At 37.3% G+C, this 22,267-nt stretch overlaps 1 protein-coding gene across 1 annotated transcript in view; it reads right to left on the reverse strand.

The window, feature by feature from the left end:
• RFX6 (regulatory factor X, 6) overlaps positions 1-22,267 on the reverse strand; it is an 85,468-nt gene that overhangs the window by 54,399 nt on the left and 8,802 nt on the right. Inside the window, exons 5-6 of the mRNA XM_006839899.1 lie at positions 3,209-3,286; positions 1,820-1,847 (exon numbers count right to left, since the gene is read on the reverse strand). Of these exons, the coding sequence (XP_006839962.1) occupies positions 1,820-1,847; positions 3,209-3,286 (106 nt within the window). The remainder of the gene's footprint in view (positions 1-1,819; positions 1,848-3,208; positions 3,287-22,267) is intronic.

Here is a 22,267-nt window from a genome sequence, read left to right on the forward strand (position 1 = left end):
GTTGTCAAAGACTTCATTTTGCTTGGACCCACTATCAACACTCATGGAAGTAGCAGTTAATAAATCAAAGGATGTATTGCATAAGGCAAATCTGCTGCACAAGATCTGTTTAAAGTGCTCAAGAGCAAAGATGTCAGTTTGAGGACTAAGATTAGCCTGACCTAAACTGTTGTATTTTCAATAGGCTCATGTGCGTGTGAAAGTTGGACAATGAATAAGGAAGACCGTAGAAGAATTGATGCATTTGCGTAATGGTGTTGGTGGAGAATATCAAAAGTACCATGGACTTCCAAAAGAACAAACAAATCTGTGTTAGAAAAAGTCCAGACAGAATACTCCTTAGAAGCAAGGATGGCAATATTTGCCTCTCATACTTTAGACATTTTATCAGGGAGACCTGTTCCTGAAGAAGAGCATCATGCTTAATAAAGTTGAGGATCAGTAAAAAGAGGAAGACCCCCAACAAGATGGAATGGCACAGCGGCAGCAGCAATAGATTCAAGTGTTGCCATGAATATGAGGATAGTGCAGGAATGGGCAGTGTTTCATTTTGTTGTGCATCTACGAGTAAGAACTGACTCAAAGGCAGCTAACAACAACAAATCTTTACGGAAACAGAAACTCATCTTTCTCTTGCAGAGCACAAGTCTTGCTGATCTTGTGGTTAGCATTCCAGTGCTGATTGTTATTGCTGTTGAGTGCTGTTGAGTTTTTTCTGACTCATGGCAACTCTATGTAGGGTTTCTGAGGTTTCAACTGCCTTCCAGTGATCATTGTTGTTGTTAAGTCCTATTGGGTCCATTCTGACCCATAGTGACCCTGTATAGGGTTTCCAAGGAGTGGCTGGTGAGCTTGAACCACTGACCTTGTGGATCAAACCAACTTTACAGCCAAGCACATTAACCCACAGTATCATACCAGGACTCTCTAGTGCTCATTGTTGTTGTTGTTGTTGTTAAGTGCCGTCGAGTCGGTTCCGACCCATAGCGACCCTGTACAGGGTTTCCGAGGGTGTAAATCCTTACGGGAGTAGAAAGCCTCATCTTTCTCCCGCGGAACGGCTGGTAGTTTTGGATCGCTGACCTTAAGGTTCGCAGCCCGATTCGTAACCACTACGATCTCTCCTAGGCTAATTGGGGGTGAGGGGGTCCTGATATGGTACTGTAGAATAAGCACTGGATTGATACTGTAAGGTCAGTAGTTCAAATTCAACAGCCACACTTCAGAAACCCTATGTAGGGCTGTTATAAGTTAGAACCAACTTGATGGCATTTAGCAACAGATTAATTGGAAAATATACAGTTAGTCCAAGTAAAGAACCATCATTTGCTACTAACTCTAACTTAACTGTATTAAAAGTCTCCACTTATTCAACATACTCCTTGATATTGTTGTGTGTCATTGAATCAGCTCAGACTCACAGTGACCCTGTATAGGGTTTCGAAGGAGCGACTGATGTTTTTGAACCACTGACTTTAGGCTTAGCACACCAGTAAGCCAAAAAAGTCTACGGCCATCAAGTCAGTTTAACACATAGCAACTCTATAGGATAGAATAGAACTGAACTGCCTGGAGGGTATCTGAGGCTGTCATCTTACAGAAGCAGACTGCTAGATCTTTCTTGTCTAGGGCTGCTGGTGGGTTTCAACCACTGACATTTCATTTTAGCAGTTGAGTGCTGTCAACCTCTGTGCACCAGGGTTCCTTCTGAGTATATGCATTTATTTCTAAAGTTTCCAAAGGATCTGATTAACAGGGATTGTTCTACTTGTAAGACATATTATAGCAAGTGTACAATAAAGATGGAAATAATTCTTACCTCATTCTTCAGCTTGCTTCCAGAAAACCTTAAAAACCAGTACATCTTTCATTAATTCAAAAATATGATTATAGCATTCCCCAAGAAGTATAGAGGGCCTACAAAAGCAGTAACTGCAAACCATGATTAGTGAAATAAATCTAGAGAAAAGTGTTTGGTTTTTCAAAGGGACCCAAGCATCTTTCTTAACTTACTCAGAAATAAGTTCTTTAAGGGAAAGTAAAGTGAGGGATATTTAAGAAAGTCAAGTAAATTTGAAGCAAGAAGAGAACACTTAATATTAAACATTTTCTAAGATATTTTAAAAAGAGATTTTGCTTAGATTACTAAATAATAATAATTTTCTGAAACTCCTAAAAATAAGATGATCATGAGGTCACTAGCCATATTTATAGTGTTTTTTAACTCTCAGCTAGAGCGTTTCAAGACATATGCTTCATATTCAGTTCTAACTACATTTTGAGAGCAGCAGGAATTTTTAAAAAATGATTATATCAATGTGTATAATTTAGGTTGATTTTTTCCTTTGTAGTTTTCAAAAACATTAGCACACCATCCATCAGAGACAGCTTTCGTCCTGCTCTTTTCTTATGAGATCATGGACCATAGCAGGTTAAGTAGCTGAAGTCCCAACCCAAGCAACTGTAGACCTGGGTTCCGGAGCTATATCTATGCGAGATACAGCTGGCAAGCACTGAAATTGTGTCCCCACTCAAACATCAGACATTCATCTTTTAGATAACTTTACCATGGCATCAAATTATTTAGATCTCCAGTACTTTTAAGAAAATGCATTGCATATTGTCATTGATTTAACTGACTATCAACCTAGTTGTCATGATCTCTTCCCAATACATATTAGCAACTAAGAGCAATGTGTTCTTTCTGCTCATTCATGCTTTTCCTTTCACGGAAACCCAGACGGGTCAATAGCTTTATCTTACTCAAAGTAAGTTTATATTCAAAGCACATGTGATTAGAGATCATTCTAATGAATTTTTATAAAGTTCTGGTCATGCACATAGATCTTTAAAACAGACTTATTCTTAGAGAAAAAGAAGAAATGTACATTTTTCATTTTATTTTATTGAATTTATCCTTAAAATAAACTCAGACTTATGAATAAGTACAAATTAAAATGCAATTCTACCTTCTTGGTTTCTCTGGGACACCTAGTTCAACATTTCTCATAAAGGATTACAAACTTTCTAAATTACCTATTAATCTTGTACATGTAATTATTAATGATCTTACACAGTTGAACTGAAAGTCTAATGAGAAAAAGAAAACATTTCAATTGAGCAAAATTAATAAGTGAATTTATTCAATAGATATCATGCATATTTAAAGAAATGCAGAGAGTGTGTCTTGAAGATGGTGGAACTCTACCTTGTGAGGCCCTTTCCAGAATACACGGAGTGGTAATATGCACTGCTCTCTTTGATGCCAATCCCGTAATAATGATACCTAGAGCAAGGACAGGAACCAGCTCTGTGTTAATGAGGAGATATTTGAGGAGGAAAAAACCCTAGAGTATATTTGAAGTAAACCACAGTAAGAACCTTAATGTCATCACTACCTTACTAGAGTAATCATTTTCTAGTAGCACCTTAATATGCTGAATTCATTCTCTGAGCATCACTAGGAATCCTGGTGTGGTGCTGTGGATTAATGAGCTGGCTTGCAAAGTAATTTGAACTGCAAGGCCAGCAGTTCAAGCTCACCAGCCACTACTTGGAAACCCTACATAGGTTTGCTATGGGTCGGAATTGACTCAATGGCACTTAACAATGACAACAACACTACCTGTGGAGTCCTGGTGTGGCACTGTGGCTTAATACACTTTTTGAATCACAAGGTCAGTTTGAATCACAAGGTCAGAAGTTCAAGCTCACCAGATCTTCCTCAAAAACCCTATACAGGGTTGCTATGGGTTGGAACCTACTCAATGACTCTTAACAACAACAAACATTGATCATATTTCTGAATCTAGTATCAAGAAAGACAAAAGAATCTTCTGTTTATAATCCCCTTTTTAATCCTTAAAAAGTTAGTTTTGTTTGTCATCGAGTCAATTTTGATTCACAGTGATCCTAAAGGATGGAGTAGAACTGCCCCATAGAATTTCCTGGGCTGAACAAACATATCTCTCACCACTTATCTGCCAGCTCATTGTACTGAGGTGGTTTGTGTGTTGTTGTGTCTCTGGAAGCTATGCCAGCAACATGAAAAATACCAGCAGGCTCACCCATGGTGTACAGGTTTCAGAAAAACTTCCAAAGATGATTAGTAATAAAGAGAATGAGGTTACTTCTGTTAGGTTAGCCACTGAAAACCTTATGCAAAGAGCTGGAGTTAAAATGAAACAGAACTCACAAAGATAGATATCCTAGGCAGTAATGAGCTAAAATGAACTGGTATTGTCCATTTTTAATCACACAATCATATAGTTTACTATGCTGGGAATAACAAATTGAAGTGAAATGTTATCACACTCATCATCAAAAAGAATATTTTAATGCTGTCTGTGATAGGATAATATTCATAAACTTACAAGGAAGACCAACAGTAGTTGGCCCAGGATTAGGCAGTGTTTCGTTCTGCTGTGCATAAGGTTGCTATGAGTCAGTGCTGACTTGATGGCACCTAACAACAACAACAACAAGGAAGACCAGCTAACACAAATTTACCCACCAATTACTAAAGCCAGTGATGATGAAGTTGAAAAATTCCTGGTGTGGTTCTATAGGATAAACACTAGATTGATAACAGTAAGGGCAGCAGTTCAAACCCACCAGCCACTCCACAAAAAGGTTGCACAGGGTCATTATGAGTTGGTACTGACTTAACAGCAACAGCAAAACCAACATCTTCTGTCTGAAATTGATTAAACATGCAATCGAGATTCGCTGATAATTACTGGTGGTTAGACTGCAAAGTTGGAAAAGAAGGATTGGTAGTTGGAAAATACGGTGTTGGTGACAGAAACTATGCTGGCATTTGTATGATATAATTTTGTAAAACAAATTATTTATTCATTGCAAATATCTTCTCAGCAACATAAACAGTGAGTATACACCTGGACCTCACCAGATGAAATGGACATAACTCAAACTGACTAAATCTGTGGGAAAAGACAATAGAAAAACTCAATGTCACCTGTCCAAATGAGGACAGAGAACAGACCTGTGATACAGACCATCAATTGCTCATATACAGATTCAAGCAGAAAGTGAAGAAAATGAAAACAAACCTATGAAAGCCAAAATATTACCTTTAGTATATCTCATCTGAATTTAGAGACCATCATAAGAACAGGTATGATGAATTAGACATTAATCACCAAAGATCAGAGGAGTTGTAGGATGACACCAAGAATATCATTTATGAAAAAAGCCAAAAGTCATTTAAAAAGACAAAAAAGGAAGAAAAGACCAAAATGGATATCAGAAGAGATTCTGAAACTTTCTATTGAATATAGAGTAGCTAAAGCCAATGGAAGAAATGATGAAATAGAGGAGCTGAAAAGAAAGTTTCAAAGAACAGCTCGAGAAGTCAAAGCAAAGTATCATAACGAAATGTGCAAAGACCTAGAGTTAGAAAACCAATATGAAAGCACAAACTCAGCACTTCTCAAGCAGAAGGAACTGAAAAAGAAAGCTTAAGCCTCTGACTGCAGTCCTGATGTGGTGTTGTAGGTTAATGCACGGGACAGCAATGTCAGTTTGAACCTCAAGGTCAGCAGTTCAAGGTCACCAGAACCAACTCAACAGCGCTTAACAACACAATATGGACAAAATATTGAATGATGCAGGAAACATCAAAAAAGACAGAAGGTATATAAAGAGTCATAGTACCAAAAAGAATTGGGTGATGTGCAACCATTTCAGGAGGTAGCGTAAGATCAAAAACCAACGATGTTGAAGGATGAAGTCCTGAAGGCACTAGCAAAATACAAAGCTTCAGGAATTGGCCAATTACAAATCAAAATGTTTCAACAAATTAATGCAGTGCTGGAAGACAGCTACCTGGCCAAATGATTGGAAGAGAATCAGAATTTTGCCCATTCCAAAGAAAGGTGATCCAACAGAATTTGGAAATCATTGAACAATACCATTCATATCACATACAAGTAAAATTTTTGTTGAAGATAATTTAAAAAGTTACAGCAATAAATTGACAGGGAGTTGCTAGAAATTCAAATCAGATTCAGAAAAGGACATGGATTTAGGGATATTGCTGCTGACATCAGAAAGATCTTAGCAGAGAATACCAAATAGATGTTTACTTCTGTTTTATTGACTATGCAAAGGCATTCAACTGTGTGGATCATAACAAACTATGAACAACATTGTGAAAACTGGAAATTCCAGAACACTTGCCTTCACAAAGAACCTGTACATAGACCAAGAGGCAGTAATTCGAACAGAACAAGGAAATACTGCATGATTAAAAATCAGGAAATCTGTGCACCAGGGTTGTATTCTCTCACCATACTTATGTAATCAGTATGCTAAGCAAATAATCCAATAAACTGGATTATATGAAGAACGTAGCATCAGAACTGGAGGAAAACTTGTTAACAACCTTCAATATGCAGATGACACAAGTTTGTTTGCTTGAAATGAATATGGCTTGAAATACTTATTGATGAAGATCAAAGGCTACAGCCTGCAATATGGATTGCATTTCAATGTAAAGAAAACAAAATCTTCACAATGAAGCCAATAAATAACATCATGATAAATGGATAAAAGATAGAAGTTATCAAAGACTTCATTTAGTTTGGATCCATAATCCATATTCATGGAAACAGCAGTCAAAAGAAATTAAACAATGTATTGCATTGGCAAATCTGTTGCAAAAGATCCTGTAAAATGTTAATGAGTAAAAATAAAGTTTGAGGACTAAGTGACCCAAGCCATGGTATTCAATCTCCTCAAATGTATGTAAAAGTTGGACAATGACTATAGAAGCCAATAGAAGAATTGATACATTAGAATTATGGTGTTGGTAAAGAATATTAAGAGTACCATGGACTGCCAAAAGAACAAACAAATCTTTCTTGGAAGAAATACAGTCAGAACGTTCCTTGGAAGTGAGGCTGGTGAGATTTCATCTCTCATAGTTTAGGCATGTTGTCATGAGGGACTAGTTTCCGGAGAAGGAAATCATGGTAAAATGGAGGTTCAGTGAAAAGAGGAAGACCCTTAGCAAGATTGACTAGCACACTGACAGTAATCATAGGTTCAAACACAACAATTGTGAGGATGACACAGGACCAGGCAGTGTTTCATTCTGTTGTACACAGGATCACTATGAGTCAAAACTGAATTATTGGCACATCCTGGTGTGGCGCTGTGGGCTAATGCGTCAGACTGCAAAGTCATGTGAACTGCAAGGTGGGTGGTTCAAGCTCACCATCTGCTCCTTGGAAAACCTGTACAGGGTCACTATGGGTCAGAATTGACTCGACGGCACTTAACAACAATAACAGCCAACAATAATGGACTCCTGGTGTGGCAGTGTAGATTAATGTGCTGGACTACAGTTGGTTTGAACTGCAAAGTCAGCAATTCAAGCTTACCAGCTGCTCCCAGGCCACCCTATACAGGGTTGTATGGGTCAGAACTGACTTAACAGAACTTAACAACAACACAGGAATACTCATATTATTACACTTGATTTTATTGTGCTTTGTAGATATTATGACGTTTACTAATTGAAGTCTTATGGCAACTGTGTCAAACAAATCTATTGGCACTATTTTTGCCACAGCATGTGCTCCTCTTTGGGTCTCTGTGTCACATTTTTGTAATTCTCACAATATTTCAAACCTTTTCATAATACAGTATAATGCAAACCTAGCTTCTTTTATATACACTGGGAAGATAAAATTTCATGTGGCTTGCTTGACTGTGGTATTCACTTTATTGCAGTGGTCTTAAATCAAACCTGCAATATCTCTAAGGTATGCCCTTAGTCTTTCTGTGAGCAGACCACCTAGTATTTTCTCAGACAGAACTACTGCTGTTGTTATTGTTAAGCGCTGTCCAGTTGGTACTGAGTCTTAGTGACCTTGTATAGGGTTTCCAAGGAGTGGCTGGTGGGTTTGAACCTCTGACCTTGTGACTCGAAGTCCAGTGCTGATCCTACAGTGCCTCATCAGAAGTCCCTCAGGACTATTAGTGGGTACAAATCACTGACTTTCAGTTTGCAACCAAGCCCTTAACCATTGCATTACCAGGGCTCCAGCCAGTGTTACAATTTGTTATTTATGTATAAATAGACCATGAATCACAAGATTGAGGGTAATATATCATCTATTCTCAAACTTTGGCTTCTTCTCCTAAACTGCACACTAGTAACATATTACACATCCAAATATAAACACTGCAAATGTAGTATAAAGGCTAGCCAAATTAGTGAGGGTAGCCAAACTCTGCTAATATCTACTTTCAGTGGTCAGCCCCTACTTTTCCACTTAGTGTAATCCCTACCGCTACCTATATGTTTTCCTACCCTTTTCCTGCATTCACCCAAAATCCATAAAGGAATGAAAAAAAGTTACCAATGGAGTTTCCAGTGAATTCCAGCCTAATGATATTTTTAAATTTCATGTTTATGTACCATTGGGGGTCACCTGGTACTGTTTGGACAAGTAATTCCAAGGCACCAGGGATCTAGGAAATGGTCTAGAAGGAAGATGCAGATTTGGGAGGGACACATCCACTCAGGCTATGAACTTCTTGCCTCATGCAGGGAAGGGGAAACCTGGGAGACTGTGAAAACAGAACCCTCTAAGTATAAAGCCAAGAGATTGGTTCTTTCCTGTCCAGATTCTAAGTGCAACAGTGTGGCAGAGGAGTGTCTCATACGACCCTGAGACATTCAAGATGGTGAGGTATAGAGTTTTTAAATATTACAAAAATACATATATATAACAAGAATGCTTTTAGGAATAGCTACTATTGAGAACAGTATTGGGGACTGATCAAGGTAAACGAAGATATTTATGATCGTGGCAGACTGGAAACAACTTTTTAAATCCTCAACTTTGGTGAAAAGGTACCAATAGTCTTCACCTGAACAGATGAGTCTCATAACTATTCCATTTTTGGAGAACAACATCAACAAAATCCTGTGGAAGATGATGAAGAAGAACCTCTAAGATGTAAAAGAAACAAAATAAGAAATGCAGGAAATTTTAAATCCATGGAAAATCCAAAATATTGAAATAATGTATGCTTCTACTTAGAAAGAAAAGAAGACAACTTATTTGAGTCATAAAGATCTTACCAGAAACAGTATGGTAAGAAATCAGGAAAATACCTAAAAACCATCAACAAATTGGCAGATTTAGGTACTATTTAGCCAAGTATATTAGAAAAAGTAATGAAATTTGGAATTTGAAATCATTGATATTTTCTTAAGTAGACTTTAAACTAAGATATTAAAGGAATTCCTTTCTGTTCGAGGAAATAGACAATGTTTTATTTTAAAATGCAACATCCTTTGTTAGTGGTGCTGTAGAGTCAATTCTGATTCATAGCAACATTGTATATGGTTTCTAAAGAGCAGCTGGTGGGCTTGAACTGACAACCTTTTTGTTAGCAGTCTACTGCTTATCCTACAACGCCACACCAGGACTCTAAGTTTTTTTTCTCATAATTTTTAAGGAGACTTGTTATTATTCATTTTATTTGTTCCTTATTTTTATATAAAGACTGTTGTTTTGTTCTCTACTTCAAAATGAGGACTTAAATAGGAAGTTTTAAGAAAATTGAAAACCACATTGATGAGAAAAAGGCCAGAAAGTTGTCCTGAGGATTTTTCTTTTGGAGTTCCCTAAAACAGTCACCACAACCTTTGGAAATGACCTCTCTGCCTTGGATTTAAAAGCCCAGCAGACACTTTGGAAGCCACTGTTTTGACCAGACTTTTTTTCTAGATGGTGGTTTTGTGCCGTGGAGTGGATTCCGACTCACAGAGACCCTGTACAGGGTTTCCGATCCTGTGAATCTTTACGGGAGCAGAAAACCACATCTTTCTCCCATGGAACAGATAGATCATATTGGTAAATCTAAGAAAGGTCCCCAGTTATGATCCATTCCAAAAAATAATCCTTATTTGCTTCGCTCTTAGGAGACTGATGCAAAGATTAGCTCTTTGAGACAGCTGATCTCACAATGATTTTTGTTTTGCTGCTATTCTTTTTCTGTTTTTGTTTTTTTAAGGCAGCATACTTAGACTAAGAAGAGTATACTACAGAGTGAACTTGTCTGTAGCCATCCACTGACCACAGAGACATATTTAAGCATGTTTTGTTTAGAATAAACCCATGTATGTTTGAACTGGAAACCTCGTTGCTATTCTTAGGTTCTGTCGAGTTGGTTCCGACTCATAGTGACCCTATGCACATTTGAATCCATTGCTGCTGAAAGATTTTAATTTGTCTTCCATCAATTTCTGAAGCTTTGTTTTTCTCCCATGCCTTCAGTATATTGATTCTTGATCATATTCTACCTCTTCAAATGGCTGAACAGTGACCAGTTCTTTTTTGTACAGTGACTCCATGTATTGTTTTCATATTCTTTTGATGCTTTCTGAATCATTCAATATTTTGCCCATAGAATCCTACAATATTTCTACCAGAGGCTTGAATTTTTTCTTCATTTCTTTCAGCTTGAGAAATTCTGAGCATGGTCTTCCCTTTTAGTTTTCCAACACAAATTCTTTGCACATTTCATTATAATACTTGACTATCTTCTTGAGCTGCCCTTTGAAATGTTCTGTTTGGCTCTTTAACCTACCTCCTCATTTCTTCCATTTGTTTTAGCTTAACTACACTCAAAAGCAAATTTCAGAGTCTTCTGACATCTGTTTTGGTCTTTTCTTCCCTTCCTGTCTTCTTAATGCCCTTTTCTTTCTTCTCGTGTGGTCTTCTGTCATTAGTATATAACGTATCGGATCTGTTCGTGAGGTTTCTAAATTCTGGTATAATATATTCAAGCTAGGATGTCAAGGCTTTGTCTCTCATACTTCAGAAATCTTATCAGGAGGGCCCAGTCCCTGGAGAAGGACATCATGCTTGATAAAGTGGAGGGTCAACAACAAAGAGGAAGATATTTAACGAAATGGATTGGCACAGTGGCAGCAGCAATGATCTTAAGGAAACTAATTGTGAGGATGGTGCAGGACCAGGCAGTGTTTTGCTCTGCTGTGTTGGAACTGACATGATGACAGCTAGCAACAATATTCCAGATCATATTTTGGCTCTAGTGAACTTGCCTTAATTTCCTTCAGTTTCAGCCTGAACTTTCATATGAGCAATTGATGATTTATTCAACAGTCTATTTCTGGCTTTCTTTTGGTTGATGATATTGAGCTTTTCCACTTTCTCCTCCCACAGATGTAGTAAATTTGATTTCTGTGTATTTCATCAAGTGAGGTCCATGTATGTAATTGCCTTTTAAGTTTCTTTTAAAAAGTATTTACAATAAATAAGTCATTGGTCTTGCAAAATTCTGTCACATGATTTCCAGCATCATTTCTATCACCAAGAACATATTTTCAACTACTGATCCTTCTCCTTGTTTCCATCCTTCACAATTTAATCACCAGTAATGACCCATGCATCCTGATACCATGTTTGGTCAAACTCAGACTGTAAAAGTTGGTAGAATTCTTCAATTTCATATTCATTATCACTGGTTTCAGTGATTGGTATGTACATTTGAATAACAATGATATTAACTTGCCTTCCTTGTTGTTGTTGTTAAGTGCCATCAAATTGGTTCTGACCTAAAGTGACCCTGTATAGGTTTCCAAAGAGTGGCTGGTGCAGTCCAGTGCATGAACCCACAGCATCATACCAGGAATGTGGCTATTACCCTATCACAGACAATATTGTACTTAAAGACAGATCTTGACATGTATTTTTTAACAATGAATGTGATGCCATCCCTCTTCAATATGTCATTCCCAACACAGTATGATTGTCAAAATGGTCAATATCAGTCCATTTCAGTTACAAATGCTTAGGATGGAGTGCTGGTGTGGCTCTGTAGGATAAGCACTGGACCGCAAGGTCCACTTGAACTGCAAGGTTGACAGTTCACCCAACAATCACTCCTCAGAAACAGTATACAGGGTCACTATAAGTAAGAACCTACTGATGGCACTTAACAACAACAATACCTTGTTATTGTTAGGTGCCATCAGTCGGTACCAACTCATAGCGACCTTATGCACAGCAGAACGAAACACTGCCAGATCCTGGGCCAACGTCACCATTGTTGCCATGCTTAAGTCCATCGATGCTGCCACTTGGCCAATCCATCTCGCTGGGGGTCTTCCTCTTTTTCTCTGACCCTCCACCTTACCAAACATGATATCCTTTTCCAGCAGCTGGTCCCTCATGACAATATGTCTGAAGTATGAGAAATGAAGTTTGGCCATCCTGGCCTCCGAGGAGCACTCTGGCTGCACTTCTTCCAAAACAGATCTGTTGGTTCTTTTGGCAGCCCATGGCACTTTCAATATTCTCTTCCAACACCATAACTCAAAAGCATCAATTCTTCTATGGTCTTCCTTATTCACTGTCCAGCTTTCGCATGCATATGAGGTTACTGAAAATACCATGGCTTGGGTCAGGCGCACCTTAGTCCTCAAGCTGACATCTTTGCTCTTCAACACTTTAAAAAGGTCTTGTGCAGCAGATTTGCCTAATGTAATACGTCATTTGATTTCTTGACTGCTGCTTCCTTGAGTGTTGATATTGGGTCCAAGAAGAATGAAGTCCTTGACAACTTCAATCTTTTCTCTGATGATAAGAATGTTGTTTATGTAATTCATACCGAAGGCTGTGCTCTTCAATCTTCATCAGTAAATGTTTTAAGTCCTCTTCAATTTCAGCAAGCAAGGTTGTATCATCTGCATATCACAGATTGTTAATGAGTCTTCCTCGAATCCTGATGCCGCATTTTTCATCATATAACCCAGCTTCTCGGATTATTTGCTCAGCATACAGGTTGAATAAGTATGGTGAAAGAATACAACCTTGTCACACACCTTTCTTAATTTTAAAGCATTCAGTGTCCCCATGTTCTGTTCGAACAACTGCTTCTTGATCCAGGTACAGATTCCTCATGAACATAACAGTGCCTAGTATACTAATATTTATGGGTTCCATTTTATTTCTGACAGCTTCCAATTTTCCAAAATTCATTCTTCACACGTTCCATGTTCTGATTAATAATGGATGTTTGCAGCTGTTTCTCCTCATTTTGAGTTGTGCTTCATCAACATATGAAGATGCTGAAAACTTTATACCATTCACATCATTCTGGTTAACTCTTCTTTGAAGAGGTAACTCTTCCCCAGAGTGCCTTTCAATCTGAGAGGCTCACCTTTTAGCACTATATCTGACACTATTCTGGTGCTACTCCTAAGGTTTTCAGTGGCTAACTATTCAGAAGTAGTCTGCCTTTCCTTCCTCTGAGTCTTTCTTAGTCTGGAAATTCTGCTGAAAGCTGTCCATCATAGGTCATGTGACTCTGCTGGGTTGAAAATACCCGTGGCATAGCTTCCCGTGTCACAGCAACACACAAGCCACCACAGCACAACAAACTGACAAGATGAGTTTGGGGAAGCCTGGAAGCAATACTTTGGACTTAACCTCGTATATACATGAAGGAGCATCAAAAAGTTTGTGACAAATTTCTATTATCTTTTCATTCCACTTTTCCATGAACTTTTTGCAGCCCCCTCATTTATAATTTGATGTCCTAGGTCTTTACCATTAGAAAACCTCAAGTGAAATATAGTTATAATATTTGCATTCATGCAATACACTCCTTTTAGTTCAGCAGGAATCATAGTAAACATTGACAATTGATAGGAATCATTAAGACCTATGCCACCATGTTTTTGCATGTTTCATATTTGATACTCTATAATTGTGTATACAAAACCTCCCTCTAGTCTATGTACTCTCTATAACAGGGAACCCATAGACATGAATAAATGAATGAATGACATGTAAAGAAGTTAAAAATAACTATGTGTCTTGAAGAAAATTTTATTTTAAAAAAAGTTTTTAAATTAAGCAGTTTTCAGATAGTAGTTGTTAAGTCAGTCTTGACTGGTATCATCACTGTATCGAGTTTTCAAAGCTGTAAGTCTCTGAGGGAGCAGAAAGCCTCGTCTTTCTCTTGCAGAGCAGTGGGCAGTCTCTTATTGACAAACTTATGGTTTGCAGTCCAGTGTTTAACATATATCAGCACAATTTTTAATTTGGTAGAGGCTAGAGTACGGCACTGTAAGGAGCTCTGGTAGCGTAGTGGTTACGAATCGGGCTGTTGATATCAAGATCAGCAGTTCGAAACTACCAGCCGTTCCATGGGAGAAAGATTTACAGCCTTGGAAAGAAACCCTATGCAGGGTCACTATGAGTCAGAACCGAGTCTACGAAACATAACAACAACAGAGTACGGCACTGTAGGATAATGCACTGGATTGCAAAGTCCATTTGAGCCACAAGATCAGAAGTTCAAACTCACTAGCCACTCCTCAGAAACTCTATACTGGGTCGCTATGAGTCGGAACCTACTCAACAGCATGTAACAGCAACATCAAAAAAAGTAACTCTTGCCTAACAGGATGCAAAAAAATCTATTAATCTGCTAATGCTAATATAAACACTGTATGTATTGGGATTACTCACTGTCAATACCTTACGCTTTTTCATCTGAGTGATTCATTATCTTGTTGAGTTCTCCAATGGGAAGGCCCTTGTTCTTTCATGTCCTAATTTCTTACCCACCCTCAAAGCATAGCTTTAATGCAAGAAGCTTTGCTTGGTCTCTCAGTAATATGTTATCTCTGTCCTCAACTCCTCTCTGGGGAGTTTATCTCTGTAGCTTTATACCTTGTATCATTGGAACGCATGAACCTCACTTGTCTCCCCTACAAAACGATAAGATTCTGAAGAAGGAGATTTTCTTTTTTCCTTCATTGTATCCCCTCTCAAAATTACTATAAGGAAAAATCCTCAACTGTGCATTGGCAGTGTCAATGTGTCCTCCTGCTAGGAATTTAGAAATGATAAAAATCTTCTTAACGCCAACCGTTTTCAAATAATTATCACCTGGCATAGTGCATTTCCAGGTTGCCAGTAAAATATTAGTGGAACACAGTTTCATATATATGTAAACAGTGCATAGAGAGGGCATGAAGTCCGTGTATTTAGGTAGAGAGACTGTTGCTAGGAATACAGATTTAATTCTTTGTAGTGACCATTGTACTAAGTTAGCACATTTCATGTCTACTTTATTCTGAAACCAGTGAAATCATCTTTCCCCTTTAATCTTTCTGTTAGTCTAACTAGGTACACATTATCATCTGAGAGATAATAAACGAACAGTTCTGTCCTCCCCAACAGCTAAAGACAAACCTCATAAAACCAGGGAGAGTGATCTTATGCAATATAAAATTTTATTTTATCCCACTTACAATATTTATAGCATATTTCTTGCTAATTTATTTTCCTACAATAATTATTGCTAGGAAATATTTTCCAAAAATATGGTATAGTAAGAATATATGTAGGTGCATATTAAATGAAAGTGAGGTTTGCCTCACTGTAAGATGAGTGGTTTAGTTTATATGAGAGGGCTTCAAAAAGTTTGTGGGAAGTGATATCAAAAGATAATGAAAAATTTCCATGGACTCTTTGAAGTTCCCTCATATACGATTAACTAATTAATGCCTACCCTGTAGGTTAATCTGAGTAAAGACTCCTAAACACTTCTCAGTTATTTCTTCCTATTTGAATGTTCACCCATTTTTATGAATTAAGATGTATGATGTTGCTGTTGTTGTTAAGTGTTGTCAAGTCAGTTCCAACTCATAGCAAACTTGTACAGGGTTTTTGAGAAGGGACTGGTGAGTTTTAAACTGCCCACCTTGTGTTCAACCTGATCTTGCTGTCCAGTATTTATCTTACAGCATTACACCAATACTGTTATTGTTGTTGTTGTTGTAAAGTGCCATTGAGTTGGTTTCAACTCATAGTGATCCTGTATAGGGTTTTCAAGGAGCGGCTGGTGAGTTTGAACTGCTGACCTGTGGTTCAAACCAACCTTGTGGTCCAGTGAATTACCCTGTAGCGCCACACCAGGACTCCAACACTCAAGGCCCAAAAATCTTGGGTTTGAGTAGTTAATTTCTATAAGAAAATGATTTGCCTTGTGAAAGTAGCTTATGTGATTACCTTGCAAAATTGTGTTCATTCATTAGCATTGACTGTCCTTACCCTATGTCAAGTGACATATATCATTTATAAATTTAGAATAAAGCAAAATAATTAGTATGTGTCAACATTTTATAGTGAACATGTTATAAAATATAGGATTTTTAATAGGACAAATGGAATCATTGCTGTTCTTTTTTTTTTTTAACAACTAAAATATTTACTTTGTGTCTAATACGTTTCTTCATTTGCTGATCAATTTATGCCTACACCTATATTTCTTCTTTTTCATTTCAGTCATTGTACAGAATTCCTGAAACATATGTTCCACTGAGCTAGTAGCCCTGATGTTAGTTTACACTACACAAATGAGAACTGATAAGGAAATGATGGGATTAGCTGTTCAGGGACTTGCAATAACTTGGTTTGATAAGAGCAGCTGCCATATCAGTTTTATTAACCTTCTAAACCACTACTAATAAATAAGATAATAGCTTTTGTCCATCATGTCTAAAAACTAAGATTTAACAGATCAAAGTCTACAAGAAATTAAAATGTAACTTCAAATTTTATTATAATGTCTATTATAATGCGCATAAAATCTATTTGGTGGGCTCAACTGTGTTCTATCTTACTCTGTCATGCTATTCTGAATATGAATGGGATACAGGCCCTTTTTTTCTCACAAGACTATCAAAAAAGTTTTATCAGTACCTGGACACTAAGTAAAATGCTCGTTAAATAAGTGAATATTAATAGTGAATATTTTTGATAGCTCTGGTAGCGTAGTGGTTACGAATCGGGCTGTGAACCTCAAGGCCAGCAGTTCGAAACTACCAGCAGTTCCACAGGAGAAAGATGAGGCGGTCTGCTCCCGTAAAGATTTACAGCCTCCGAAACTCTGTGTAGGGTCTCTATGAGTTGGAACCGACTCCACGGCACATAACAACAACAACATTTTTGATAGTAGATGTCCTGCCTTGCAGTTTTTTATAACTTACATACTCTTTTGCACCATACTTTGTACATTAATATAAATATGAATGGCTTGATTATTCTTTATAGTCACCCTTTCTTACAAAAATCCTCACAATAACACCAATAGACATCATGATAAATGGAGAAAATATTGACGTTGTCAAGGATTTCATTTTATGTGAATCTACAATCAACACTTATGGAAGCAGCAGTCAAGAAATCAAATGTCATATTGCATTAGGCATACCTGTTCAAAAGACCTCTGTAAATTGTTAAAGAGCAAGAGCAAAGATGTCGCTTTCAGGACTAATGCGTGCCTGACCCAAGCCATAGTATTTTCAATCACCTCATACATATGTGAAAGTAGTACAAGCAATAAAGAACACTAGAGAAGACTTGATACCTTTGAATTATGGTGTTAGTGAAAAATACTGAAATCACTATGGACTGCCAAGAACTATTTTGGAAGCAGTACAGCCAAGAATGCTCCATAGAAACCAGAATAGTGAGACTTTGTCTCATGCACTTTGTACATATTATCAGGAGGAGCCAATCCCTGGAGAAGGATTTCATGCTTAGTCAATAAAAGAGAGACACTCACTGAGAAGAAGTGACACAGTGGCTGCAACAATGGCCTCTAATAGAGTAACAACTGTGAGGATGATGCATGACCAGGTAATGTTTCATCCTGTTGTACATGAGGTGGCTAGGAGTAGGAACAAACCTAACAGTAACTTCTCACTTAATGACTATAACATTATCTGACATTGTACATTTATGACAATAGTAAAAAAAAATCCATTATGCAACTATTCTGCACATTAATAAAGTATATCAAGCTGTAAGGAGCTCTGGTAGCGTAGTGGGTACAAATCGGGCGGTGAACTGCAAGGTCAGCAATTCAAAACTACCAGCTGTTCTGTGGAAGAAAGATGAGGCTTTCTGCCCCCATAAAGATTTACAGCCTTGGAAACCCTGTACAGGGTAGCTATGAGTCGGAACCAACTCCACAGCACATAACCACCACCACCATCAAGCAATAGTAAGGAATCCTGGTGTAGCACTGTAAGATAAGCACTGGACCACAAGGTCAGTTTGAATTGCAAGGCCGGTGGTTCAAACCCACCAGCCACTCCTTGGAAACCCTATACAGGGTCTCTGTGTCTGAACTGATGACTCGACGGCACTTAACAACAATAACAAACTAATGAATGCCAAGATCCAATGTATGTGTCATTGTGACTGGACCAAGAGTCTCAGTGGTTAGGCACCTGGCAATTACACCTGGCAATTTGACATTTATGTAATGCTTTAATTTGGCAGCTATGTAATGATGTCATAATCCTCCAACTTCACTTAGTACCATTTTTATTTAACGACCTGGTCTTCAGAACCTAACCATATTGATATGTGAGGAGTGAGTATAACAACATTCATAACCATAAAATATGCAAGATTTGCTTTTCATTAAATATGCTATTTTACCTGTTCTATTTTGTCTCAGTTTTATTTATTCAAAATCTAAATTTTAAAATACATTATGCAGAAAATTATTAAAGGGTATACTATTTGCATTCATGCTAAATTAAAGGGGAAAAAGAAGAAACATAAAAGCAAAGTCAATTTTTAGCTAGGTGCTGAGAACATGTAGAGTCTGGTTACACTGGGAATTTTGTTTATCTTGGCAGGAAGGAGAAGGTAAGAGTGAAAAGAAGAGATGAGGAGCTGAGCTGTTAGTGTCTCAAAGTATATTTGAATATCCCCAAAGAATACTTAGGTTAGGCTCTCTACAGTGAGGCATTCTGACCCAACATGGTAAGCTTTAGAGACTTTTATCTGGAACCATCAGCAACAATGGCTTTCTAGGTGCTCTGGTAGCGTAGTGGTTACGAATCGGGCTGCAAACCAAGGTCAGCAGTTCAAAACTACCAGCTGTTCCGCGGGAGAAAGATGAGGCTTTCTGCTCCCATAAAGATTTACAGCCTCGGATACCCTGTACAGGGTCGCTATAGGTTGGAACTGACTCAACGGCACTTAACAACAAGGTGGAGTCCTGGTGTGGCACTGTAGGATAAACACTCTACTGCAAGGTTGGTTTGAACCACAAGGTCGGCAGTTCAAACTCACCAGCCACTCCTCGGAACCCCTATACAGAGTAGTTATGAGTTAGAACCAATTCGATGGTACTTTAACAACACGTGAAACACTGGACATGTCACCAATGAGAAACTGTACTACTTTTACATGTTTCTAATTTGACAGTAGATATTCTCTGGTCCTGGAGTCCTGGTATGGAGCTGCAAAACTGGACTGCAAAGTCAATTTGAACTGCAAGGTTGGCTGTTCAAGCCCACTAGCTGCTCCTTGGAAACCCTATACAGGGTCACTTAACCCTATATTGGGTCGGAACCAACTCAATAGCACTTAACAACAACAACAACAATATCTGGTTCTAGGTAGTGAGCCTATCCATTTATATTTTGTGTTTTAAATATGTCTGTTTAAAATATGTTATCTCTTCCTTTTAGGCTCATTTTATTTAGTTAAGCCTTTTCCACTTTCCCTTTTTCAATGAGAAAAAGAGTGGCACCTGCAGAAGGTGACTGGGGTGAGGACTAATCATTCTATGCCAAACACATAGGAGCTTTGAGAAACACAATAACAGACACAGAGTCCATTTATAACCTTTCCATTCAACTTCCTGCTGCTGTTAAGTCAACTCATCGTGATCTTGAATATGGTTTAAACCGCAGACCTTGTGATTAGTGCTCCAGTGCTTATCCTACACAACACACCAGAACTCGACTAACAAACTCTTTAGAGAGCCATGGTGGTGCAGTGGTTAAAGCATTCGGCTGTGAAATGAATTCGGCAGTGGTTTGAATCCACGAGAGAAGAATGTGGCAGTCTGCTTCCATAAAGATTTACAGCTTTGGAAACCCTGTGAGGCAGTTCTACGCCATCCTATAAGGTCACTAGGAGTTGGAATCAATTAGATAGCAACAGATTTTTTTCTTTTTTTGGTAGTCAACTCTTTGTTCCATAGATCAGTATTTTCCAAACTTTTGAATATCTAAAATGAACAAGTAAAATTTGGACTTCTATTCTTCCATAAACCCAAGGATATCTAAGGATAGTTTTAGAAACAGTGGTGCAATCTTGTGTCTGGAATACAGGATAACTTACTAAGTAAATTCTGATCTAAAGCAATTTCTATCTGAAATGATTGGATATAAACTAGCTACTCTAAGAGAAGTTTCCAAACACTGAGAACTTATTCTTTAAATAATCATCATCTGAACAGTTATATAATACTAATATCTTAATATACCATATAAAATACCCTAATATAAATTCATCTATATTTTTTAAATCATTTAATAAATATTTAGCAATAATATGCCTAAGGTACGATACTAAACATTCCAATGGCAAAAAAGTACACTTTGCAAAATTACTGGTAAAATTGGGAGAAATTGTGAATTCCTGATTCTCTAAGCTATTATTGCTTCTTCATTTATCATTTCTGTTTCATTTAGTTGTTCATATGTCAACACACATAATAATGTTTTTCATAAAACATGGAACAACCATTGAATTAGAAATGATGATTGTAAAGATGATATACCAACACAGAGAAATACTTTTAGGGCAAACATTTTTAAAGTAAAAAATAAAACTATGTTTGTGTTGCAAGTTTATTTTCACGTAGAAAATGAATATATTTAAATAAATATAAAAGAATTTAAAATACCTTATAGTTAGGGTTGATAAATCTTACTAGTTGATAAATCTTACTAGCTTTTTGAAGTAAAAACTGATATATTAATGTGTTTTAAAAACTGTTGGGTCAGTTTTTTAAAAAGATCTAAATAATACTTGTACCTCGAAAAATAAAAATTAAACAACAACTTTGTTGCTATGACTGAGGTCAAAAAGAATTAGGCTTTACTAGCTGATAAAGCGTGGGAGAAAGATGAGGCTTTCTGCTCCCATAAAGATTTACAGCCTCAGAAACCCTGTACAGGGTCGCTATGAGTCGGAACCGACTCCACGGCACATAACAACAACAACAAAGCTGATAAAGCAGAAGTTTTAGAGCCTGATAAATCTTGATTTAAATGTTAATATTGTTATTTTGTAGTATTTGTGTGATCTTGGACAAGTCAATAACCTTTCCTAACTTGTAAATTATAATAATTCCTATTTCGTATAATTATTGGAAAGAATTGAAGATAATCAATCTGTGTATGTGTAGCTCAATAAATAACCTTTAATTTCATTACTGATTTCTTGATGTATGGAGTGATTAATTTCATATTATTAAGGTTGTTATTGTTGTCTATGGTTACAACTAAAAGGTCACTTTTAGAGGGTTTCAGAGGAACAGCTGGTGGGTTTGAACCTCCGACCTTTTGGTTATCAGTCCCCTACAGCATAACACCAGGGAGTGAAGAAGAAAACATATTGAATCTCTCCATTCATTCTTATATTTTATCTCAATAAATTCTTATAACAATCTTATGATATCAATATTGTATATCCACTTTACTAATGAGAAGTTGAGTAATTTGCCCAGTGTCTTGGGCTATCTAGGGAAGTTTGGGAGTCAAGCTTAGATTTGTTCAGCATTAATTTCCATGCTTTTAAACACTAGGCAGTACTGCTTTTTTGACATACTACCTTTTAAAATAAAAAGAGAAAACTCACTTTGCTACGAATATTTTCACTAAATCAGTACCCATTACAAAATGCACAAATTCTACATCTTACTGCATCTTTCAACATATTTAGTTTACATAGAGAAAATATCTTTTCCCCAATAATATCCAAACACAAAAATGTAGTCACAAAAATAAAACAGAATATCATTAAGGCTTTGCTAATGCTAATGGCTTTGTTTCTGGGCATATCTATGGCTCTTAGATATCAAACCAATTGCCTGAAGTCACCACATGTTGTTACATAAACCTACACTAGACCTTCAGTGTATCACATCGGACAGGGTTAATGATTCATCTGTAATCCTAAAGGCTCCTCTGAGGATTAAATGACTTTCCCTGAAGTCTGCTTATCACCCTCTTGTTGATCCTGTGAAGAGGATTTCTCTCCATTGCTTTGCCTCTTTTTCTACTATCTGTTTACCTCAAAGCCTATCTGATCTCTTCTCCACCTATGCAATTCAGTAGGAATATAATCCAGTGGAAATCAGTTAG

The sequence above is a fragment of the Chrysochloris asiatica genome, unplaced genomic scaffold (assembly GCF_000296735.1).
Source record: "Chrysochloris asiatica unplaced genomic scaffold, ChrAsi1.0 scaffold00027, whole genome shotgun sequence".
NCBI classification, from domain to species: Eukaryota; Metazoa; Chordata; class Mammalia; order Afrosoricida; family Chrysochloridae; genus Chrysochloris; species Chrysochloris asiatica.